We start from the raw sequence: 23,192 nt of genomic DNA, 5'->3' as shown, positions 1-23,192 counted from the left end.
GGTAAAGAACCTGCCTACAATGCAGGAGACAAAAAAGATGCAGGTTTGATCCCTGGGTTTCGAAGATCCCCTGGAGTGGGCCATGGCAACCCACTCCAGTCTTCTTGCCTGGAGAATCCCCATGGATAGAGGAGCTTGGTGGGTTACAGTCCAAAGGTCACAAAGAGTTGGACATGATTGAAATGACCTAGCACACACATGCACACATAGGTAATATATTAAAAATATATAATTAATATATATTATACAAATAATTCTTTGTTTAATTTGAAGCTAGATAATAATGCTATGTGGGAATAAGAATTCTAATTTTGACATAATATTTTTTAGGATAAATACTACTTTACTATTTCAAACCACTGTTGCTTTATTTAATAGGAAATGAATTTCATTATTTTACTCTCATAAGTTGTGAGACCAGGGAATTCCCACTGAAGCAGTAAGAACTGGTGTGAAAGAGAGACAACTCTTTGATATGAATTGCATCCCCTTGAGGTCATACTGGGATTCCATTCATTTTTCATTTAAGTTGATTAACTGTAATAGGAAGAAAAAAATTTTCTCTCTGGAAAATTAGAATCTAATCTTTCTGCAGAAATTTACATATTAGTCTCAGTGACACATAATTATGTTTTATTGCCTGTTGCAGGGAAGAAGACAGATAGGTTTAAAAGAGTATATGTATTTAAATGGTTAATGATGCCAGTGTCATGATTAAAGAAGCATGTGAGAATTGTTATTCTGATGAAAACTATTTTTAAGTTGGGATCATTGATGAAACATACTTTTGCATATATTCTAAATGATTTGTGACAACTTAAACATTGTAAATATGTGTAAGAAAATGAATTGGATTATTTTGAAAGTTTCTTTGTCTAAAAATCTAGTCAAAATCACAATCTAGCAATGACATAGTTGCTTTACTGGGTTCCAGAGATAATCTTATCAAATAGGATAGGAATTTAAAAACTAAGATCACAAAAACATGGCTGGAGTATCTTGTTTTCCAAACAAGGTATTTTGACATATTGTCAGAGAAGAGTATTGAGATGTTCATATAGTTACAATACATCTTCATTTATATTTTAGCAACTGTCTTTTGTATAAAAGCAATCTATTGTGTTGTAACTTTCCTTTTTAGAAAAGAAGAAAAATTTCGACTTTCTGGAGACATAGCTTATCATGGGTTTAAGTTGCTGTTTCCTTTTGAAATTGAACCTCTACATTATACAGGATGTTTTCAGTGTTTAGAATAGTTATTTACTTATTATTGTGGCATTTTCCTCTGTTCCACATGAGTATTATCTATTCTCTTGTTGTCAAAGGGAAGACTCTTTTTTTTTTTTTACAGAAGTCTCAAAGTGTCTATTAATGTTAGTAAAGTTCCTAGTTATAAAATGTGATTAAATGTGATCCAAATCACTCTTATAATGTAATATTCCACATAAATGTAAAACAAGTTGGTCAGACTTTTGTCATCTTTAAATGTGTAGAATTTTTAATCACATGAATCTAAAGCCTAAATATTTACAATTAAAATGGAAAAGATCACTTTAATAAAACCTTGTTATAGTCATAGGGGGCCTAACATTTGAATCTGACAATTCTATTGATTCCTTTTTCACTTTTTACTTTGGGTTAGTTGCATATTTCATGTTTTTTGTTTTTCATCTTTGAAATGAATCAAATGAACTATGTTTATAAAAGATGCTATTTCAAAGTTGCTTTGATCCTTTTAGATTTTAAGAAATTTAGCAAAGTGTAAAGCACTGCCTTCAATGTGCATCACCCTCTTTGGTGCAGTGAGTTTAGATCACTTGGCATCTTGCCTTACCGTATCTCAGAGAGGAAGGAAACAAGCAAGAATTATTTCCTTGAATTTACAGATGACGAAGACATCAAGGCTGGGTCCATAAGTGCTGCACATTTCCTGTGGTACTGAAGTATTTGCTTCAGTGCCTTTTTTTCTGCCTTTGTTCTGGCTTATAGAATAAACATGGAAGAACATCAATGTTGGTTTAGAGCTGAGCAAACTAGTATAAATTGAAATATAGGTGTTCTGGAAAGCAACCTGGGGAGTTATGTCACTGCTGGCAGGTGAGGACTCATATATATCAGCAATTCTTGGATCAACTCAGAGACAGTCAATTTTATAAAGGAGGTGATATTAAAGCAGCTCTAAAACTGGCTTACTATTATTAATTATTTGGAAGATGGTTTCCTCACTGAAATATTTAAGTTTGTTAATGACTAATGTAGATAAACCTGTCTTGGGATACATTCCAGGAGGATGTCACATGGTATGTGAACAGGCAGAAAATTGCCAGGCCAGTATCATTAGGCTGTTAGAAAATGATGCTGTCAACAGGCAAGCAAACAACCACCCACAAACCACTGAAGAAACTATATATTAGTGAACTTTAAATTCTCAATAGTGATTTTCTGAAAAAGTTAACCAAGTTAACAAACTGGTCTCTGATGACATCATCTATGAACAAAGTCTGAAAGGGAAAAATAATGTCATTAAAGTTGATTTTGAAAGAAAAGCAAGTCTTTCTTATAGTCCTACTATCTAGATACAGAGAATGATCAGAGAGGTCACTGGGTGCAGTGTTTTACTTGAATAGATGAATTAGTGTTGGAGCTCTTCAATCTGGAAGAATTAGGGTTGAAAAAAGGGAGCATAATGGAAATCTGTAAAATAAGAAAACAGATACAGTGTAACAATGGGCATTCTCACCACATTCAAAAACATTTGACCCAGGTAATGTGCAGAAAGTAAAGGTTGTCTTTCTATATTTAAAAAGCTTTAGAATAGCAAAATGCAAAAATATTAAAGAAAATAGAATAAAGCCTGAGTTACTCAGACTTGGATTTAGCTCTAGCCCCAGAAGTAATTAATACCAAAGCAAAAACAAATATAAACAGATAATTAGGTTGGCAGAAGCTTCCAGTTCAGTTCCATAGATTGAATTAAGTACAACTCAACTTATATGTTAGGCATCTGCCATGTGTTGGACCCCTTTCTTGGTTCTGGGGATGCAACAATAGACAAAAGTCCATCCCCACTCTTGAGAGACAGACAACAATCAAACTCACATTGTATCATATAATGGGTGATGCTGAAGATCGTGAAGAAAAACAGCACAGGTGGGGATGAGAAAATGCCATTGTGGGTGGGGGGTGTGTGTGTGTGCTGCACACTGCCTTATACAGAGTGATGGTAGGATAGGTGAACTTTGAGTGGAGACCTGAGGGAAGGGAGTGAGCTTCTGGTACTCCAGGATCAAATTGACTGTACCTGTGAGGCTAGTGTTGCAGGAAGCCAGAGGAGCTCAGCGGAGAGCTGGGAGGAAGTAGGAGAGGTATGGCCGTACCTGTGGAATTGACATCCTAGGAATCTCTGGGCTTCTTGTTGCTGTGGAAGGCTTGGGTAAGCCGCAGAGGAGAGCTGAGATATAACTGAGAGAAAGCCATGATGATGACTTCTCTTTACCTAGAGAAGAAAGGGCTGCAGAGAGTACAAGTGAAAGCAGGAAATGGAAGCAAGAAAATCAGTGAAGCTGTCAGGAAATACAAATAACTCCAACTGGAACCATCCCTTTAGCCACAGTCTTGATGAGACTCCATCTGTAGCTCGTTAATGCAGTTTCCGGAAGAACAGTTTAGGGGTGTTTGAAGCTAATGAGTCTCTTTGCTCCCTTCCACAACACCAGAGCTGAGTATATGTTCTCTATAAATTTTCACATCCTTGACTCAGAAAGATAGAGCCAGGAGGCATGAAAATCAGAATAATTTCATCACTGTACTTAACTATTTCTGCCAATGTTTCCAGACTCATGGGAATGTTCCTTTCCCCCAACTCTTGCCTTTCTTTCCATGGTTTGTGTCATTTTGTAGCTTTGTTCACAATTTAAGAATGGAGGAAAAGCCATATTTCTCTTTGGACTGTGATCAGTTAAAGCCTGGATTATTGGCGTTTGTCATCCCTCACCCCCATGTCAAGGTAAAGCAACAAAAAAATTATCTTAGATTCTTAATACTAGAAGAAGAAGAGCAAAAGCGGTTTCATAACAATTTGGTTAGGGGAGTAGTAATTACTTGTTTCTCACTTGATTCAGTCAAACATTCAGGCTATTTTGTTTCCTGTTTTCTTTTTACTTTTCATTTTGTTATTATTTTAGTTCAGAAAGTCTGTTTACATACAGTTCGTAAACGCTTTTCAGTCCGTTTGGTTTCTTTCTTCCTCATTTGTGCCTTTAATGACATGTTTTTGCCTCCTCTGATACTTGGGCAACTGGAATCGGAATCTGCAAAAGGCAGCTCTACCATAATCACTCTGAGTTCAGTCAGGAAGGAGATCTTTACAGGCAACTTGGTTCCTTTTTTCTTAACGGGATTAAGAAGCTGAGCTTTTTAAATTCTTGCATATAACATTGACATTTCCAGGGTGTGTTTGGACCAGGGAGTTCAAAGAGAAGGAATAAAAAAGAAAAGCCAATATGACTTTGTTTTTTACCTTGCTGGAGGAGCTGTTTGTGCAAATCGCCTATAAGCTTATTGACCTGAATCTTTGACTCCTTGTTTTCTCTGGATTTGGCTGGAGTGGAGACACTGATGGAGCCCTGATAGAGCTGATTGAACAGCCCCCAGCTTTGCTTGGCACAGACCTCCTTTCCCTTCTCCTCCACTTCCCCCTCCCTCCGCATGACATTATTGTTCCTTGGCAAACCCTCTGTTTTTCTGGATCTAGTACTCCTTTTTAAAAAATTTATTTTAAAATCATTAAATTTTTCTTGCATAACTCATCCAACAATGCAAAATGGAAAGTAATTCTTTTTTTTTAGAATATAGAAATAGAGGCTACTTGTATTTTCATCTCGTAAGATTGGAAAAAGGAAGAAATACCTTATGACATTGTGGTATCACTCTTCTGGCCATATTAAAATCCCGAAATATATTTTTTATTTGGAATCAGTTTGGTTTTTTTCCTTAAGCCACAATTACTAGAAAAAAAATGAAGGAACATTTGAAGGCAATTTGTGCTTTCAGGGGAGTTAGCATTTTCTCATTTTTTGGGAACCAGAGGGTGTTCAAATTTTGTTCATGGCTTAGTATTTTATTTGTAAGAATCAAATCAAATTTTATCTGTTTACCTCATCTTTGATCCCAGGTATATCATTATGAAAATTTCAACAAAATTAACATGATTGATTTTACACAATGTTGAAATGAGTCATGATGATATCATTTATATGAATTTTGTATGATAATATGTGCTATGTTTTTTCATGTGATAAAATAAATTCATTGTTTTTTCTGTGAGCAAACCATTAACGGCTCTCCATTGTGCAATCTACTAAAGGCATTTTTTAGATATAGTGAAACTTGATAAATATATAATTACATAATTATAATTTATGAAAGAATTTCATGTTGTAATATAGCATATTTTATTCTGCTTCTACCTGACTATATAAGATATTTAAGAGATAGATATATGCCTGTTTTGTTTATATCTTTATTTTATATCAACATCATTACTGTTAATAATAAAAACTGAGGTCAATATAAAACCATATGTACTCATTGAGAGATGTTGCCTTTTTGATTTTGTTTCTGCAAGTGAAAGACTATAAAACTTAGTGTAAGTTTGTTGTTTTCTCTACAATGTTGAAACTCAGGAGAAAAGAAAGAATTTATTTAATCTATTACTTTATATATGTAAAACTAGGCATCGGTATATTAGAAGACATCTGAATATTGATTGACTGTTTCTTTTATCTAGATATTAAATTAATCACTGATTTTAGCTGAATACTATTAAGGAAAACTGTATATTTTAAGCTCTTTTATTGCTGTATTTTCTCAGTGATATTCTGGGTAGAATGAAGAGCCAGTGTTTCTTGAAGGAAGTAGATTTGTTCAAGTAGTAATTATATAAACAGTTATTCTAAATTTAAAAAGTATTTTTCAATTTTATTTTGCTCAAATTAAAAAAAATATAAAACTGCATGCAGATCTGTACTAGTGTGCCAATCATTTACATCTACTAACTCGTTTTATTTTTCTATTCAAAGAAAATTACAAGAACGAATAGAATTAGGGAAGCCTGAGAAGCTAATTTATTTTAATCATATGGAATTAACATGGTTGACAACCTTGAATCCTACTGTTGGTCCCATAATAATTTGAGATAAAATGTTATCATTGTAGAGAAACTGATCTCTTGGAAGTAGCCATGTCTTTTCTGCTTTCTATTGCTAAACATCATAAATGATTCAAAAACATTTTCTTGGTACTCTGCACTAGCATTTTTTAGGTTTAAATCAAGGAAGATTTTCAGAGCTTTTAATCTTCTAATATAAAATTCATAGTTTCTTGTTAGTATGTAAAATTTCTCACAATGTTTTGATTATCATTTGAGAAGCAACAGGCAGTATTAAAGTATTTGCCCTTCCATTGCCTGATGGGATAATCTTTACCTCTGGTAGTGCTAAATGTAGAATGTGGAAAGCTGCCGTACGATGAATTTAATTATAGTAATATAGTCAGTCACTTTTTTTGTTGTTTTTAAAAGGTCAAGTAAAAATAAGGGAATGTGTTATACCAGTGAAGCAAATACTGATAACGAATGCAGATTGCTGTTTCTGCTTCTTTTTGTAGTTCAATGAGATTCCAGAGATTGGCACTGAGTCTACATACCAATTATAGTAATTATAATAATGGTAATAACAACTTCCATTTGGTGACTGCTCCTGAAAGTCAGGCATCTTGCTGTATATATATTGTTTCTAATCAACTTACTGTCCTGCAGGGTGGATGTTGTTTTCACCTGCAACTTCCAAAGCTTCAGTAACTTGGCCAAACTCACAAAATTACCAAAGGTTAGTACCAGATTCAAACCTAGGTTATGGTAGTTATAAAGATAGAGAGCTAATTTTGTTTCTGATGTCCATCATTATATAATCCTTATAGAAGGAGATGAGTACATCAGACGAAGCCTGGACATGTGAAGCGTTAAATTCACTTTTTCGAGGTATTTTTAACACTTATTAGACGTGATGTGTCAGTCAATATAAGGGCATATGTAAATACAAGAAACTTAAAAAGGGTAAATAAATACTTCAGGGGAATGCTTCAAAGATTTCTATTCTTTTGGTCCTTCCTTAAAAACTCTGTCCATATAAACCAATTTGCAGTAAGTAGAGTTGGCATTTCAGTAAAATGAGAGGGCTATATTGAAAGCTCTTTAGACTCATTATATTAACTGGATGATTGTTACTCTGATTTGGTGGCATGAAATAAGTCACAATTTCTCATTGTTTGTTTCTTGTGAAGTTGTTTTCAGGTGATTCAAAAGACTGGGCACAAACCAAAATGTGTGTGCTTGGGCAGAAGTCAGTAATAAATAGCAATAATGTTTACAAATCCATCAAAACTATTTGAATAGGAATTTCAGCCCTGTAAAAATCTTTGCAAAGTGAACTCTTTAAAACAGTTTGACCTTAACATAAAATAAGGCCAAATAAAAAGTGGAGAGAGGAAGGAAGGAAGAGGAGAAGAGAGCATTGTTTGCAGGGAAAGCTCGGGCCACTGTGAAAACTTTTCACTTTTCTGAAGGAAATGCAGTGCAGCAGATGGTAAGAGTGGAAGTGAGATAAACATAGGAACTGGAAAAATAAGCGATACATTCTAACAGGTTCTGTATCAAAGATCTGGAGAAGTAGAAAGATTAGACAAGAAACTGTTCTGAAACTTGACAGTAGCTGTATCTTACCCAGTCTTAAACGCGCATAGCAGAGATGGAAAGTGGAATTGCACAGACAGTAGGCTGTGATTATATTTTTCTGACAGTGAGAAGGGAAGGTCTTTTTAAGGATTATTTTTAAAGATAGAGATTTATCTAGGTGGAAATCTATAGTATAGATGTATAAAACACTTCACTTCTTGGCTACCTGTTTAACAATGGGATTTGATGCAGCCTTTGTTCTTGCTGTAAAATTAGCACAAGATTCTGTAGTTTGGGTCTTAGATAATCTGTTCTTTTCTTTTTCTTTTTCCAATTCTTTTTATGTTCCAGGCTAGTTAACTAATACTGAAATCTATGTTACCTGTTTCTGGTTATGGAAGTGGTATGTGTAAGTGCCTGTAAGTGACCACACGCATACAGAGGCAGAAAGGGAAATATATAAAAGAATGTTTTTATTTCTTAAAGATGAAGTCATCTACTAAAGGAAGGAAAACATATTTACAAGTGAGAAAAGGGAATATATATATAAAGAGTGGAGGAAATGTTAAGTTTGGGCTGATTAAGGAAGCATCATAGTCATTCTTAAGCTTCCTATGACATTGCACGTCATTGCAATATGGAAACTGATTCACCAGCAAGGATCTGCCTCATTTAAGCCTATGTTCTGTGCACCTGTATCTTGACCTAGTGACTGACAGTGAAAGAGAATACCAAAATATAGTAGCTCAACAAGAAATAGTTCTATAAAAATATAGTGTTACTGACAATAAGAAAACAGGCTAATATCCTAAGGGAAACCCAATTTTTATGAAAAAATGATGTTTTCTCTATAATACTGTCAGTTTATGTCGGGGAACTTTTTAAGGTGCCCCCCCAAATCAGATCATTAGTAAAAGGAATAGATTTTGACAGTTTACATAAAATGCATACCTTCATATTTATTGCCAAAATATTAAATTTACTCATTCACCTTTTAAATTTATTTATCAATTGTTTAGTTAGTTTGCTGTGGTATAACATGGCTTCAGAATTCCTCATTTCCTTCCAAGGCCCTACACCTAATGTTGTAATTACAACTTTGCATTCTTCTTTTAAGGAGAGGCCTCTCCAATTGAATAAGCTTCAGGCCCCACAAGGCCTGCATCAACCTCTGTTCGTACCTTCAGTAAATATGAGTGATCTTATAGGAGACAGCAATGATCAAGAATGTTGTTTGCTTTCAACTTGCTAATTTTTGAAAAACCTTGAATAAGATTCCTAAAATTTCTTGGCATTTATGGTAGATATCTGAATTTCAAATCTGCTATTATTCTAGGATGGGTTGCCCTGAGCATAAAGAGAGTATAAATACTCATGGAAACACTGTATTAAAACATTCTTCCATGTTTCTGAAAATCTAGGCAGTGCTCTGGATGTTATCTCTGTTTTTCTTGTGTTATCAGCAGCTAAGGACCTCTTGCTGGCCCTGAGGGAGGAGATGCTGTGGGAAGACCTTGTGGTGAAAGGAGTTTGAATGGATCGCTTGATAACATGGCTTCCCGGGTGGCTCAGACAGTTAAGAGTCTGCCTGCACTTCAGGAGACCTGGGTTCAATCCCTGGGTTGGAAAGATCCCCTAGAGAAGAGAACAGCTAGCTACCCACTCCAGTATTCTGGCCTGGAGAATTCCATGGGCAGAGGAGCCTGGCAGGCTACAGTCCATGGGGTGGCAAAGAGTTGGACACGACTGAGAGACTTTGACTTCACTTGATCACACACTGGGACTATCCCTAGTTGTGGAAGCTGATTATGGATTTGAGTTTGGAGAAGGCTGATGTAACCTAGAATACTTGCCCACCTCCCCAGATATGGAAACTTCATTAGGATTACATTCAGCTGTAAGAATAGGTTCCTGAAAGTTTCCCAGGACTCTTCCACTTATAATCCATTGTCGGGAATTTATTTTTAACTTAAGGAGTGGTCCACCTCATGAAAAGAGAGGGTGGGAACGTGTTGCTCATTATCAGGTGACCACTCGCCCACCTGTAAGTTCTGTTACTGTGGAGCATTTCCAGCTTCAAAGGCCATTGTTTTTATCTTTGCTTGATTACTGGGGTAATGAATAACTCAAAGCATTGTGGCAGTCAGTTCTCACCACATGCATGTTTTTTTCCAATCCAGTAAATATTTATTGAACACTTGCTATACTAGACATTTTGGGCCATGCTGTGATTACTATGTGAGTAAATGCAGGGAAGATCTTGGCTATTTTGGAATTTACATTCTAGTGAGGAGGCAGACATTAATAAAATAATCACAAAAGTGGTACAAGGTGGTTTGAAAGAGTGAGGAAGGTTAAAATGTTCCTAAGAATGTGACACTTTAGTTGCTATCTAATGCTGAATTAATTATGTAAAACAAGTAATAGGGTTCCAAGCAGAGGGGCAGCATGGCAAAAGACTAGTGAGCTTGCAGCTTGTGGTGGAACCACAGTGGGACTTGACACAGATGAGAGATGTATGGGCCAGAGAGATCAGGAAGAACAATGATCATAGGGTGAAGGACAGGAAATAATGAGAGGAAGCATAGGAAAGGGAGATAAATACTTTGAAAATGGAGCATTACAGGCAAATCTGAGCTTCCCATAAACATGGTATAGAGAGAAGATGAAAAAGTAAAGTATATATAATTTCAGTGGTCATGCAGTAGAAAAAAACAGGGTTTATCAGAAGAAATAAATGTTATCCCCTATTTGTGAGCTGTGAGAGTCATTTATCATCATTAGGGTATTTGAACTACTGTTGGATAAAGGGCATTCAGATAGGGACCAAAGTTTTTGTTAGCTGCCGTCCCACAATATGCATTCTCCATTGGTCTTGGCTTTTTGGATGTGTGGTGTGAGTAAAGTCTTAATTATAATGAGTAAATTATATTGTGGCGATGGAACACTGTGGTAATGAGTGATTGCTTATGACTCATATTCCTACATGGATTATGAGAAAGCAGAAGCCTCACTGGGGTGAATTGTTAAACAAGAAAGAATAAACAATTAGATTGTATGGAAAATGGTATTCAAAGATCATAACTTTCTCAAATTGGTTTGATCTTTCTGTGTAGACTAGGTTTACTTGTTAGGGAGACAGTTTCAGAGATTGTGAGCTTTGGTTTTACTTTTCGTTGTTGACAATGATGATGATGGTGATGATGTTGATGTTGGTGATGATGATGATGGTGATGGTGATGGTGATGTTGGTGATGATGATGGTGATGATGGTGATGGTGATATTGGTGATGATGATGGTGATGGTGATATTGGTGATGATGGTGACCGTGGTGATGGTGATGATGGTGGTGATGGTGATTTGGTGATGATGATGGTGATGATGGTGACTGTGATAATGGTGATGGTGATGATGGTGGTGATGGTGATTTGGTGATGATGATGGTGATGATGATGATGATGATGGTGATGATGGTGATGTTGGTGATGATGATGATGGTGAAGTTGGTGACGATGGTGATGTTGGTGATGATGATGGTGATAATGGTGATGGTGATATTGGTGATGTTGGTGATGATGGTGATGGTGATGTTGGTGATGATGATGGTGGTGTTGGTGATGGTGATGGTGATATTGGTGATGATGATGGTGATGATGGTGACCATGATAATGGTGATGGTGATGATGGTGATGATGATGATGGTGATGATGTTGATGTTGGTGATGATGATAATTTCCTAAAGGGAATGCTGGGTTTGAAGCTTGAAGACTGAGGCCAGAAAACTGAAAGTTAATGGTTTCTTGATGGCTGAACAACAGATCCCTGAATAGGTCAATTACAGTTCAGAGTATTATCATTTACAGACCATCAGGCCTTACTTTGTCTCCTCTTTGGAACAAGAAATGGCTTAATTTTGTAGAATCCTCCTCTGAACGGAACATAGTAGTTGCAGTGGCTTTTCCTTTCAGTTGCAGTGAGGGTTTTGTTGTTGTTGTTGTTGTTGTTGTTTGTTCCTTTGATTGGTTTGGTTTGAGGCAAAGCAGGGGAAGAGAAAATAAAACTTATTTAAACATAAACTTTGAAATATGTATTTCAGAAATGTCTTTTAAAGTAAGATGCCTCCTCTACTTGCTTGTAAATGTTCTTGTGAGAAATAACGAGGAGTGAAATTTCTTGAATGATATAGTGCTGAATATTTGCCTTATTTTATCTCATGTGGAAATTTCCCTTATGTTCCAAATCTTAAGTAAACTTAAACTTTTTCCATAGAGGCTGATACTGATGTCAGGAATAAATATTCAGGACTGTAGAAAGAATTTATAAACCACTGTTCTTTCTTCCTAAGTTATCAATGATTTCAATGTGACCTTTATTTGATACAGTTACCATAAACATTAGTATTTTCAACAATTTTCCCTTACTAGCTATAATAAAATGCCACAGATATTACAGTGGTCATCTGTTGACTGTAGAGACAGTTTCTTTTCAGAATAACAGAATTAGCCCTGGACCATTGTTATCAAACATTTAAGGATTGTTTCCTGATCTGGAGTCTAAAAATTTATAATCAAATAAATGTGGATTCTGTTTTTTGATCTGTTTGATTCATATTCTGGGGTATGAAAAAGGAAAGGAGAGTTACAAGGAAATCGCATGCATTTAAAAATGTTTGTGTACTGAATGTAACTATCCAGAACACAGCAAAATCCTACATTTTCTTATATATTTATTGTAAGTCAAGAGGGACTTGAGACAGGCATATTATAGGGATCCACAGAATAATGGATGTACTCTATTCACACCATTGAAATGTTTAGATTTTATTTTTAGACATTAGCAAAAAAAGGGTAACAATTGAATGTTTTTATTTTTTGTCTCTGGAGATGTAACAGTGTCTGTAATTTGGCAATGTAGAGTTAATTTAACATGACACCTCTGTTTGGATAATCTATAACCAAACAATTGTTTTAAGCCAAACAACATTGTGGAGGCTATTAGGCAAAGCAAACACAAACTGAATCTTAAACTTAAATGTCCTCGCCCTTCAATACAAGCTGCAGTTTTCTGTTTTTGACTGTTACAGTCCTTTAACCAAAGCTATCTTGTCTGATGATAAAACCATAAGTGTATGAAGCTCACACATTTTTCATCTCTTTTATGACCTTATCTTTCATGAGCGGCTTCTGTGAAGGTATCCTAACTATAGGAAGCACCTGGAAAACATATGTGATATCTATTCTCTGATAAGCAGTTGTGAACAAGAAAGTAGATCTGTCATTTCTGAACTGTTCATTGTTAAAAAATACTTTGATGATTTAGCTGATTGCAAAATACATTATAGGGATGACTAACAGCTACAGTAACACTCCTAGTCAAGAAAGTTCAATAGTTTCATTGTACAAGAATTTCTATAAGAGGTTAATATTGATAGGAACTACATGGATTAAAAGAGCAGGATTGAGAAAGGCTGTTTGCCTGCATGACTGCTTTCAAACACTGCTGCTATTTTGTGCAGAAAAAGTGACTGCCTCAGAACGTGGCAAGTCTTTAATTTCTCCAGGAATGTCTAACTTTCAGTGGAAAGGTATTTATTTGTGTTTTGAAATGATTTTTGCCTTGCAGATAGAGCCACTGCTTTTACCACCTTGCCAACAATACCTGGTGTGGAATCAAAAGACACTGTTTCCTATGTTCCAAAGACTATGTTCTAGTGCATTTCCCTGAGTCATTTGTGATGTTTTATAGTGCTCAGCAATGCCTTCCATTTCCTCCTATAGGGCTTTCATTGATTCTGAAACCTTAACTAAGAAAAATGGAAGGGCCCACAAAATATGTATGATATCTTTTAAAAGAGCAACAAAAGAATTTAATCTTGCAATGGAAAACCATTAGCCGCGTAGCCATAATTTCAGAAATATTGTAGATTTTGTTACCATTTGACATTTATTCCATTTCATCATTTACGAATTGGTCTCTGGATGTATATAGTGGTTATCCCATTAAATGTGTTTGTGCTTTGCTAAAAATATACTGAAATTTCTATTTAAAAGCATGTGAATAAAGAATTTAGCAAGTAAATGAATGGATATCAAATGGATTTCTAGCTCTTTCTATAATACTCGTCCTAGCATCCTTTTCTCTCCCTTTCTTCTTCCTACCAACAAAGCTTTTGAAGCAGTATCTGAACAAATTTGTCATTATCTTAGCTATTAATTATTCATGCCATTTTTTCATAAGCTGTTCTAGAGTGCTGCTTTCAAACATATAAGAATCAAAATTGGATAAAAGTTAAAAAAAAAAGATGGTCAATGAAGTCATTCCCATTCAAATCAAGAAGAGGCTGAAATTGGGTTAATATCAAAATAAAGTTCTATTTATAAATTTTCCATGAGAATAAATATTGATAGGAAAGAAGCAAGTCTCCATTGTGAGGGGAAAATACTGTTTCTTAAAGTAATTTAGAGATTTCATATTCGATTAAATTATTTTTTAATCATTTCATTTTTCATTAGTAAAAAGATTAAAAATGAATTAGGTGAAAACATTACCATAAAAATGAGAGCTGGTTTCCTGAAATAAACTTAAATGATGAAAGGTTTAAAAGTTGAAAAATGTGACATATCTTAGTTATTAAATAGTGCTGAAAGCAATTAATTAGTAAATGTAATGATATTGCAATAGGTTATGCTAAAAAGTATAAAACCAAAATCTAATTTTCTAACTGCACAGTGAGCAATGGTTATTGATTAAGCATTTCTGTATAATTTGATTTTAGCAAGTTCTAAGTAAATAGTACACCTAAAATAAAAATGAAGAAACAAGGCTTATATATGATGAGGAGAAAGCAGCTATCTTATCACACCTTGCTGTCTTTGTTGCTAGACCTCAATTCAACTATAATATCCTAGTGGATTTGGAGTGTGGTCTTTGGAATTGGACTGACTTGGAATCAATTCTTGGCTCTGCTACTTAACAGCAGTGTGCTTGGGCATCTTCTCACATATCTGCCTATTGGTTTACTCTTCTGAAATATAGGGATAATAATACATGGCAGAGTTGTTGATGTGATATGATGTTCATTTAACTAGGTCTGTATGGTGCCTAAGAAATAGTAGCCATGTTTAAGTTCCATACTGAATCTGAACTTTGTGACATTTTCTCTTCTTTATTCATCTTTATGATTTCAGTATTTGGCACATAGCAGACATTGAGATAAATATAAATTTAATTCTGACCCATTTTTTTCTATATCTAAATATTAATATATCATTTCATATGATACTCTTATGCTTTTGGTCATTTTTCCATTTTGGGGTTCTTTAAGAAAACACAAGTAATTAGTCAATGACTTTTATTCTTCTCACTCAGGATTTATTTTTATTAATGTGATGCATATTGTACATTTAATCAGTTTCATAAATGGTTTAAAATAATTGTAAAATGTAATTTCTTTAGAGCTGTTAATTGTATACTATCAGCTATTTTCGAGTGCTTCTTTACTGAATACTCTGCAGTGTTTATTTTCAGTCATTTTCTAATTATACGTGCTGCATAATGAAACAAATTAGATCAAATTGTTCCATGAATCAGGATTATCAATACTGAGTATTGCTGCAGATGTTGGCCCAAGTTGAAATCTAAGCTCTACAGTTTTGATTTGGCAGTTAAGTGATATTTAATGAAGGTATTTTGTTATATGAAATTACTAGTTCAATCAAGCCCTTAATAGTTGAATGATAATATTTTCATTTTGAGTGATTTACTAAAGTTCTGTGTGTATCAAATGTCTGCTGAGATTTGCAGTCATCCTGCCATCTTCTTTTCCTAGTAGTTACTGATGAAAATGATCATGGGTGAATTTGGCCCATACTGAATGAGGGAAAGGACTTCTTTCAGTCAACCATCAAACAGTAGGAATATTTCTTGAATTGTCTCTTGTTAGCATCTTGAAACTCTGTCTAGATCCTATTTTTGCATCACTGAAATGTCTTTAGTTTCACCACCTTCAAGCTGCCATTTTTCCTGCACATTAACTTAAGCTGTTGCTGCTGCTGCTGCTAAGTTGCTTCAGTCGTGTCCAACTCTGTGTGACCCCATAGATGGCAGCCCACCAGGCTCTGCCGGTCCCTGGGATTCTCCAGGCAAGAACACTGGAGTGGGTTGCCATTTCCTTCTCCAATAATCTTTTTCTTTGGGGAAGTGGTTCTCATTTTTAATTTGGAAAAAAAAAAATAGTTTTTAAACATGGAGCCCCTGGACATGAAACCTACAGAGTTCAGACTCATTTAAGATTATGCCTCCAAATTTCAGATATTTTATTGATTCCTTTTTCTGGGAAGCTTCCACGACACCAAGTTTTCATTAAATGTCATGCCTCTGTGCTTCTGTCACCATGGACTGCTCATTAACTGCATGAGATTGTGGTCTGTTCATTCGTCTCTGTCCTAATCTACAGGTTGTATGAGAGAAGGAACCATCTTTGTTTTGTATCCTTAGTGCTCAGAGACTCAAAAGTAGTCTTTTAATCAGTTAACTAAGAATGTTTTATATCACTTCTGTCTAATAAAGATAGACAGAATAGATAGATCCATAGATCTGTCAATTCTTTTAACTTCTAAGTATTGTGATTACTCTTCAATATATTCTTCCACACATACTTGTTTCTTACTGTGTTTCTGAATACTTTTCCTTCCAAATATGTAATTTGTCAAATGAAGTATTTTAGAGTAGACTTAATTCCAGTCTCACAAAAAATTTTGTGAAGGGATGTCTGGGATGTGAGTTAGATTGTTATTACAGATTAAGTGAGGGAAAACTCAAGGACCACAGGTCTGACAAAGTGTGTTCATAGAAAATAAATATGTGTTCATTACTGTATTTGTGTTACATGATCATGTCAGTTCCCCAATGCTTCTCCGTCTTCAATAGGAAGGTAGAACTTCAAAATTAATTAGAAGGTTCTCCGTGGTCAATGTCATTTCATGCTTTTGGTCTCTGAATTTCTATATCTTACGTGATCTCATTTAGAATTATTCATGGACTACCCTGGTTATTTTTGTCAGTGGCAACCTCTCTTATGCATGCGGGGTGTCTCCTTAACTAGATTATATGGTTCTTAAGAGAAAGCTTCTTTTTGTTTTTCATATATTTCATTGCATCTTCAAATATATGCCTTGTCAATATTAATTACTGATTGAATTTTGCATAGCAGTGTTTTCAACAATTAAAATGTAATAGTAAAAGTCAGGAAGATTTACTTCTCTCTGTGTATGCAGAATGATATAAATAATAACTGAATATAATACTTACCCAAGTAGTTATGATGAAAATTTTACTCTCTGTTCTCTGGGTCCTTGGATGTGTGATTTTTAACAGTGTAGTCTCATGCTTAGTTTTTTATCCATCTCTCTATGACTAAAATTCACCTATTTTAAGGTGTATGTGTTCTTTCTTCAACTAGTGGGATGGGGAGGGCGTAGGGAGACAAGAAAGGATGTTTTCGAAAGAATACCAAGCTGATAGGAGACTCAAATTTAGCCCCTAACCTTTTACAAACTGCTGATTTGGGTGGTCTTCATGATGCCTCTCTGTGCTCCCCCATAGCCCTACTGTTCTGCTTGTTAGGGGAAGGAGATGGCTGGGAAGCACTTATTGCTGAAGCATGAGAAGGCTTAGGGGAGATTCCCCATGTGGAAATAAATGTTGTAGCTCTAAGACTGTAGATAAGTCACCCTCTCTGTACATCAACTTCCTGATGGGTGAGCTTGTGTTATTTGGGCTACATGTTCTCCAAAGTCCCCTGTGATGCTCACATCTCTGTCTCAAGATCACAAGATATGAGAAAAGTGCTTAGAAGGCATGGATGTTGTTTAAAATGTATAGGTTGATGCTGTAGTCTTCACTGTTGGTGGAGGGGGTGCATTTTCCTTTGTAGACTCCTCTGCACCCGTGCCTGGAGTTAAACTTCCATTCAGTCTGTGGAAAAGCAAGGAAAAGGTCACTCACCTAGGTGGTAGATTCTAGTGTGAATTAGAGTCCCCATGAAAAATAGAGCTTTGGTAAAGTCAGTATCAGTTCAGTTCAGTTGCTCAGTTGTGTCCGATTCTTTATGACCCCATAAAATGCAGAAGCCAGACTTCCTTGTCCATCACCAACTCTGAGAGCTTGCTCAAACTCATGTCCATCGAGTTGGTGATGCCATCCTACCATCTCATCCCCTTCTTCTTGTCCCCTTCTCCTCCTGCCTTCAGTCTTTCCTGGAATCAGGATCTTTTTGAATGAGTCAGTTCTTTGCATCAGGTGGCCAAAGTATTATTGGAGCTTCAACTTCAGTATCAGCCCTTCCAGTGAATATTCAGGACTGATTTCCTTTACGACTGACTAGTTTGATCTCCCTGAAGTCCAAGGGACTCTAAAGAATCTTCTCCAACACCACAGTTCAAAAGCATCAATTCTTCAGTGCTCAGCTTTCCCTAAATTGGGTCAGACATCCCTGGTGGCACTCCAGAAGATTTGGTGGTACAGGATATTGTTTTAAGTAACATTGACTTAGTTGGTAACAAAGTTTTCGGGTTTCTTAAATTCTTCCAATATACTAAAAGGCCATTGAGCGTCCTCATGTGTAGAGGCTGAGAACCAGTCCTCTTTGTGTCTGAGAAGTGAGAGCTGGTCTCTAACCCTGATCTCCCAATTGGTTGGTGCATCTGTGTTTCATGTGAGCTACAAAAAAAAAGGAGCACAGCAGATTCAAACTGTTACCTTACTACTGAGCCTTTGTGCATACATCTCTTATGACTCTCTGACCGTGTCTTGCACTCAATTTATGAACTTGCTCTCTATAATGAGTTTTATACTCCTTTCAAAAAGGTATTTTTCTGTATATATCCTACTATGCCTACCATAGTTCCTTAAACCTGGTAGATGCTCAATAAACATTTTCTGGAGAGGATTTCATTTTGATAATCCAGAGAAGAAGAGATAACTCACTTTTCAAAGAGCCTTTAATTCCAGGCATGGAGTTTGGTGGTATGGGCATGTGTTTGATTCTTTGTTACCCACCAGAGGCAGCACTTCTCTATTAGGGAAATTAAGTTCAGCAGAGCTGTCACTGGATTTCTGCATTGTATTTCTTTACTTTTATTTGACTTTTTAAAATGATTTTTTTTTGTGAAGCTATATATAGAAGTGAATGTAAAATTTATGGAGTTTAAACTTTAAAACTCATATTAACATCATACTACTGTCATTGTAATATTAATTGTTTCCTGAAAATTTTGTATTTTCTAGGTTACTGTGAAAGATTTTAAAAATTCAATGTATAATTTATAACAATATAAATATTTAAGTACTATTAATATTAGAGATTTAACAATTGTGTGAAAAATAGTTATTGAATGCTTCAAAGGGCAAGCAATTTGACTTTAAAAATTTAGCATTATTAGATTCAAGGTTTAGTTTCCCTATTTTTAATTTGTATTCTTTTCATTTTTGTCATCGCATCACATTTTTTTGTTATTCTGTTTTCTGATTTCTCTTATCCTTATAAATAGGAATGTTTAATATTATTGTTTGCACTGTATTAAAGTCAGTTATTTTTCTTTAAAGCAGTAGTTCAGTTCAGTTCAGTTCAGTCGTTCAGTCGTGTCTGACTCTTTGCGACCCCATGAATCACAGCATGCCAGGCCTCCCTGTCCATCACCGACTCCCGGAGTTCACTCAGGCTCACGTCCATCGAGGCAGTGATGCCATCCAGCCATCTCATCCTCTGTCGTCCCCTTCTCCTCCTGCCCCCAGTCCCTCCCAGCATCAGAGTCTTTTCCAATGAGTCAACTCTTCGCATGAGGTGGCCAAAGTACTGGAGTTTCAGCTTCAGCATCATTCCTTCCAAAGAAATCCCAGGGCTGATCTCCTTCAGAATGGACTGGTTGGATCTCCTTGCAGTCCAAGGGACTCTCAAGAGTCTTCTCCAAAACCACAGTTCAAAAGCATCAATTCTTCGGCGCTCAGCCTTCTTCACAGTCCAACTCTCTTTGTTACATTATCATTTAAAATGAAGGCACTTACAAAATTAGACCTTTTGCTTTTAAAATGTGGTCATGTTAGTATGTTTCTCATTCTTTGCCGTAAGTATACTTTTGCTCAAAGTATATTACATCATTTTTCTTTTTTACGTGAAATGAAGGCATGATTTTGCAAACTAGCTGTACTTATTCAAGAACAAATATAGGTTTATAGCTTTCTACATTGTGAAGACTTGTGTGACTGGCCCATCTTATATGATAATCATTCAATTATGACCTTTTTATACCCATTTTAAAAATAAATACAAACACATTTTAGTAAGCTTAATGATGGAGAAAAAGAAAATATTCAAAATAACTCACTTTCAACCCAGACACAAATATGTCTTCTCTGCTGCATCTTGCCTTTATAAAAATGTAATTTGGAAATAAGCAAGTTACAGTTTTCTGTATTGAAAGCAGTATAAAGAATACATATAGATTTTCATTTTCTTCTTCTGTCTAATACTAATAATTCCAAATGAAAAATTTTATGGAAATGTTTTTAGTATTTATAGCAGTTTATTTATTTATGACTAATGTTGATTTTATTTATTATAAAGCCATAATAGTTATCAAAATGATTAATCATAGACCTGTGTTCAGTATAATGACCATGTATGTAACAATTATATAATTAAACATATGCTAAGGACATCCCTGTAGGAGGATTTGAATGTCAAAGAGAGGGCTTTAATCACGTCTCCTTCTCTCTGTATGTTGCTGTTTTCCAGGTGATGATGAAGGAGTCCAGGAGACAGCAGAATCAGATGGGGACACGCAGTCAGAGAAACCAGGGCAACCTGCAGTTGAGACAGACGACTGGGATGGACCAGGTAGGACAAAAATGTAAAATCAACCATCTGTTGCTACTATCCACTTTTTTTTCCCCTTGAATTTGAATTAAATAATAAAACTCTTATACTCTCATCTCTGATTTTAAAGACTTTGTGTGTATGTTTGTTACACAGAAGGCTGAATAAATAACATCATTTAAAGAAGATTTTATCTTTGGTAAACCAGTGTAAAAACCAGTGTTACCTCTACTTGAAGTTTTCATCTTTGTTTTCTTTTGTATTAATATAAGAATTTAGTCAATTCTACTTGTATTTTCTTTGAACAGAGATCTTTATGCTATATCCATCTTTAAACTGGTCATACTTTTAAAGCTTCAAACAATAACAGTACTCCAAAGAAATTCATTTAGTTTAGTCATGTTGTAAGTCATAGATTCAGTCACAGTATGTGTTTAGAAGTTTAGAAAATGTTAACAGATACTCCCCTTTGATTCAAGATTTTGGTAACATTTTCACTTTTACAAATGAGAAATAAATTCAGTTTTAAAGACCTTGATATTTAATCATTTCAAGAAAAAGAAAAACTAATGTAAAATACTCTAAAACACCAACATCATTTTATAAATATATATACAGTTATAAGAACCCTGTGGATAAAAAACATTTATGCCAACTTTATTTGGTGCCAACTAATTTGAAGTTTATGGTATATTTATAAATGGAGACTATTACATCATAGGGCTTAAGGATATAGACGAATTTTGAAATCGTTTTAGTCATAATTTCCAAAGCAGTAACATTTTTCATTAAGAAAGATCCCTATATTTCAATCACATTTTCACCCTTGCATGACTTTGCAAATTGCTCTCTGTTGTGCATGAAGAAGAGAGGAACTCCAGTGGTAATTTTCTGAGACCAGCAGCTGGAAAATATAATGCAAACAAAAATGAAGATACAGTATATCTGATTATTATGATATCATTTCTAATGTTATTTATGCCATATGCAAATATTTGTATTCTGTATACTATAGCATAGTGTTACACAGGATTTTGGATCAAAATGTATTATATTTAAAGTACTATATTACCAAATTTTAAGCATTTGAAAGAAAATGTGGACATGTGGCATTTTCACCTTTTCGCATAATACTTCTGTCTCAATATAGATAAGAATTCCCTTGATTAAAATAAAATAAGAAACCAACTTTGGAAAAAAGTTTTTGTCCTTGGAGATTACATTTAACTTAAAAAGGTGGGCAGCTTTACGTTGTATGGTTGTTCATTCATGGAATTGGGTATGTATCGGCTACTTAGAAGACTTTTACATTTAGATTAGATGGCCTTTCTGGTATGCCTACCTGCAAAGGGTACATTCTGGATTCTCTCAAAGGGGCAAACTTGGAGGTGGCTGGTTTTCCTCCTCGCTCAAGACCGAGGCCCACAGTGTTCACAGTGACTTGGAAGTATGTAAGCAAATTTCAGAAGGGTAGTGAATTATTAATCACATACTGAACACCCAGTGCTACCTTTTTCAGGAATATTTTCCAGAAAGAAAGTCATATGTTAGGTAAAAAAGGAGGGGAGCAAGGGTAAAGCATGATAAAATTTTTCACATCTGAGTTATTTAATGTACTTAATGTATCTGGTTTTATTCAGCTGATATCAGTGAAAATGTATATACTCTTTCTGTGGCACGGTTGAATATGAAAAAACTTTAAAGGAAAAATGTGCACCTCCAAGCAGGTATACCTAGAGGAAATCCATCCTTTGTATGTTGTAAAATCAGTAACACATTTTTCCCTATAGGTGTTTTGAAAAATAAAGGGGAGTTTATTATTTTGACATCCTCTGATTAGTGAAGTTGATTCATAACAAAAGATTACCTATTGGACATGTATCTTTTAATGTATAACATTCCTCCAATCAGGAGAAAGTATACAGGATGTTTCTGGACTTTTCCTTTTACATGAATAGTGATTACATCAATCATGCTCACACTCAGTTGTTCAGTCATGTGTGACTCTGCAACCCCTTGGACTGGAGGCCGCCAGGGTCCTCTGTCCATGAGATTTTCCAGGTAAGAATACTGGAGTGGGTTGCCGTTTCCTCCTCCAGGGGATCTTCCCAGCTCACAGATTGAATCGTCTCCTGCATCTTCTGCAATGCAGGCAGATTCTTTTTACTGCTGTGCTCCGGGGAAGCCTAATTACATCAGTATTTTTACCCAAATTTTTGTTTTTCAGAAAAACTATTGGTATTTCACTACTGTATTCAGCTCGCTTGCTGAATAATTTTTGGCAAATTGCTTAATCTCTGTGCCATTATTCTGGTTTGTTATAATGTGGAAAGTGATATTAATGCCTCTTAAGGCTTTTGTGAGAATCAAACCAGATCATGCACATAAAGTGCTAATGATCATTATTATGGCTTTGAAATTGTTGACACTTGAAGCAGAACCTTTAAAAATTCTTTTTGGCATTATTTTAAAGTTCAGTAGTACATCTGATACAAGGGTAAGCTTTTGTAATGCTAAGCATATAGTTTTGAATTTAGCCATAAATTGTCAGTTAAGACATGAGATGATGAGTTAGGTGTGATTTC

The 23,192-nt window shown here is 35.2% G+C and overlaps 1 protein-coding gene across 1 annotated transcript in view; it reads left to right on the top strand.

Moving 5' to 3' along the window:
• ZFPM2 (zinc finger protein, FOG family member 2) overlaps positions 1-23,192 on the top strand; it is a 415,496-nt gene that overhangs the window by 2,734 nt on the left and 389,570 nt on the right. Inside the window, exon 3 of the mRNA XM_052651795.1 lies at positions 20,527-20,628. Within this exon, the coding sequence (XP_052507755.1) occupies positions 20,527-20,628 (102 nt within the window). The remainder of the gene's footprint in view (positions 1-20,526; positions 20,629-23,192) is intronic.

The sequence above is a fragment of the Budorcas taxicolor genome, chromosome 14 (genome assembly GCF_023091745.1).
Source record: "Budorcas taxicolor isolate Tak-1 chromosome 14, Takin1.1, whole genome shotgun sequence".
In the NCBI taxonomy this organism is placed as follows: Eukaryota; Metazoa; Chordata; class Mammalia; order Artiodactyla; family Bovidae; genus Budorcas; species Budorcas taxicolor.
This window is presented reverse-complemented; position numbering and strand designations above follow the sequence as displayed.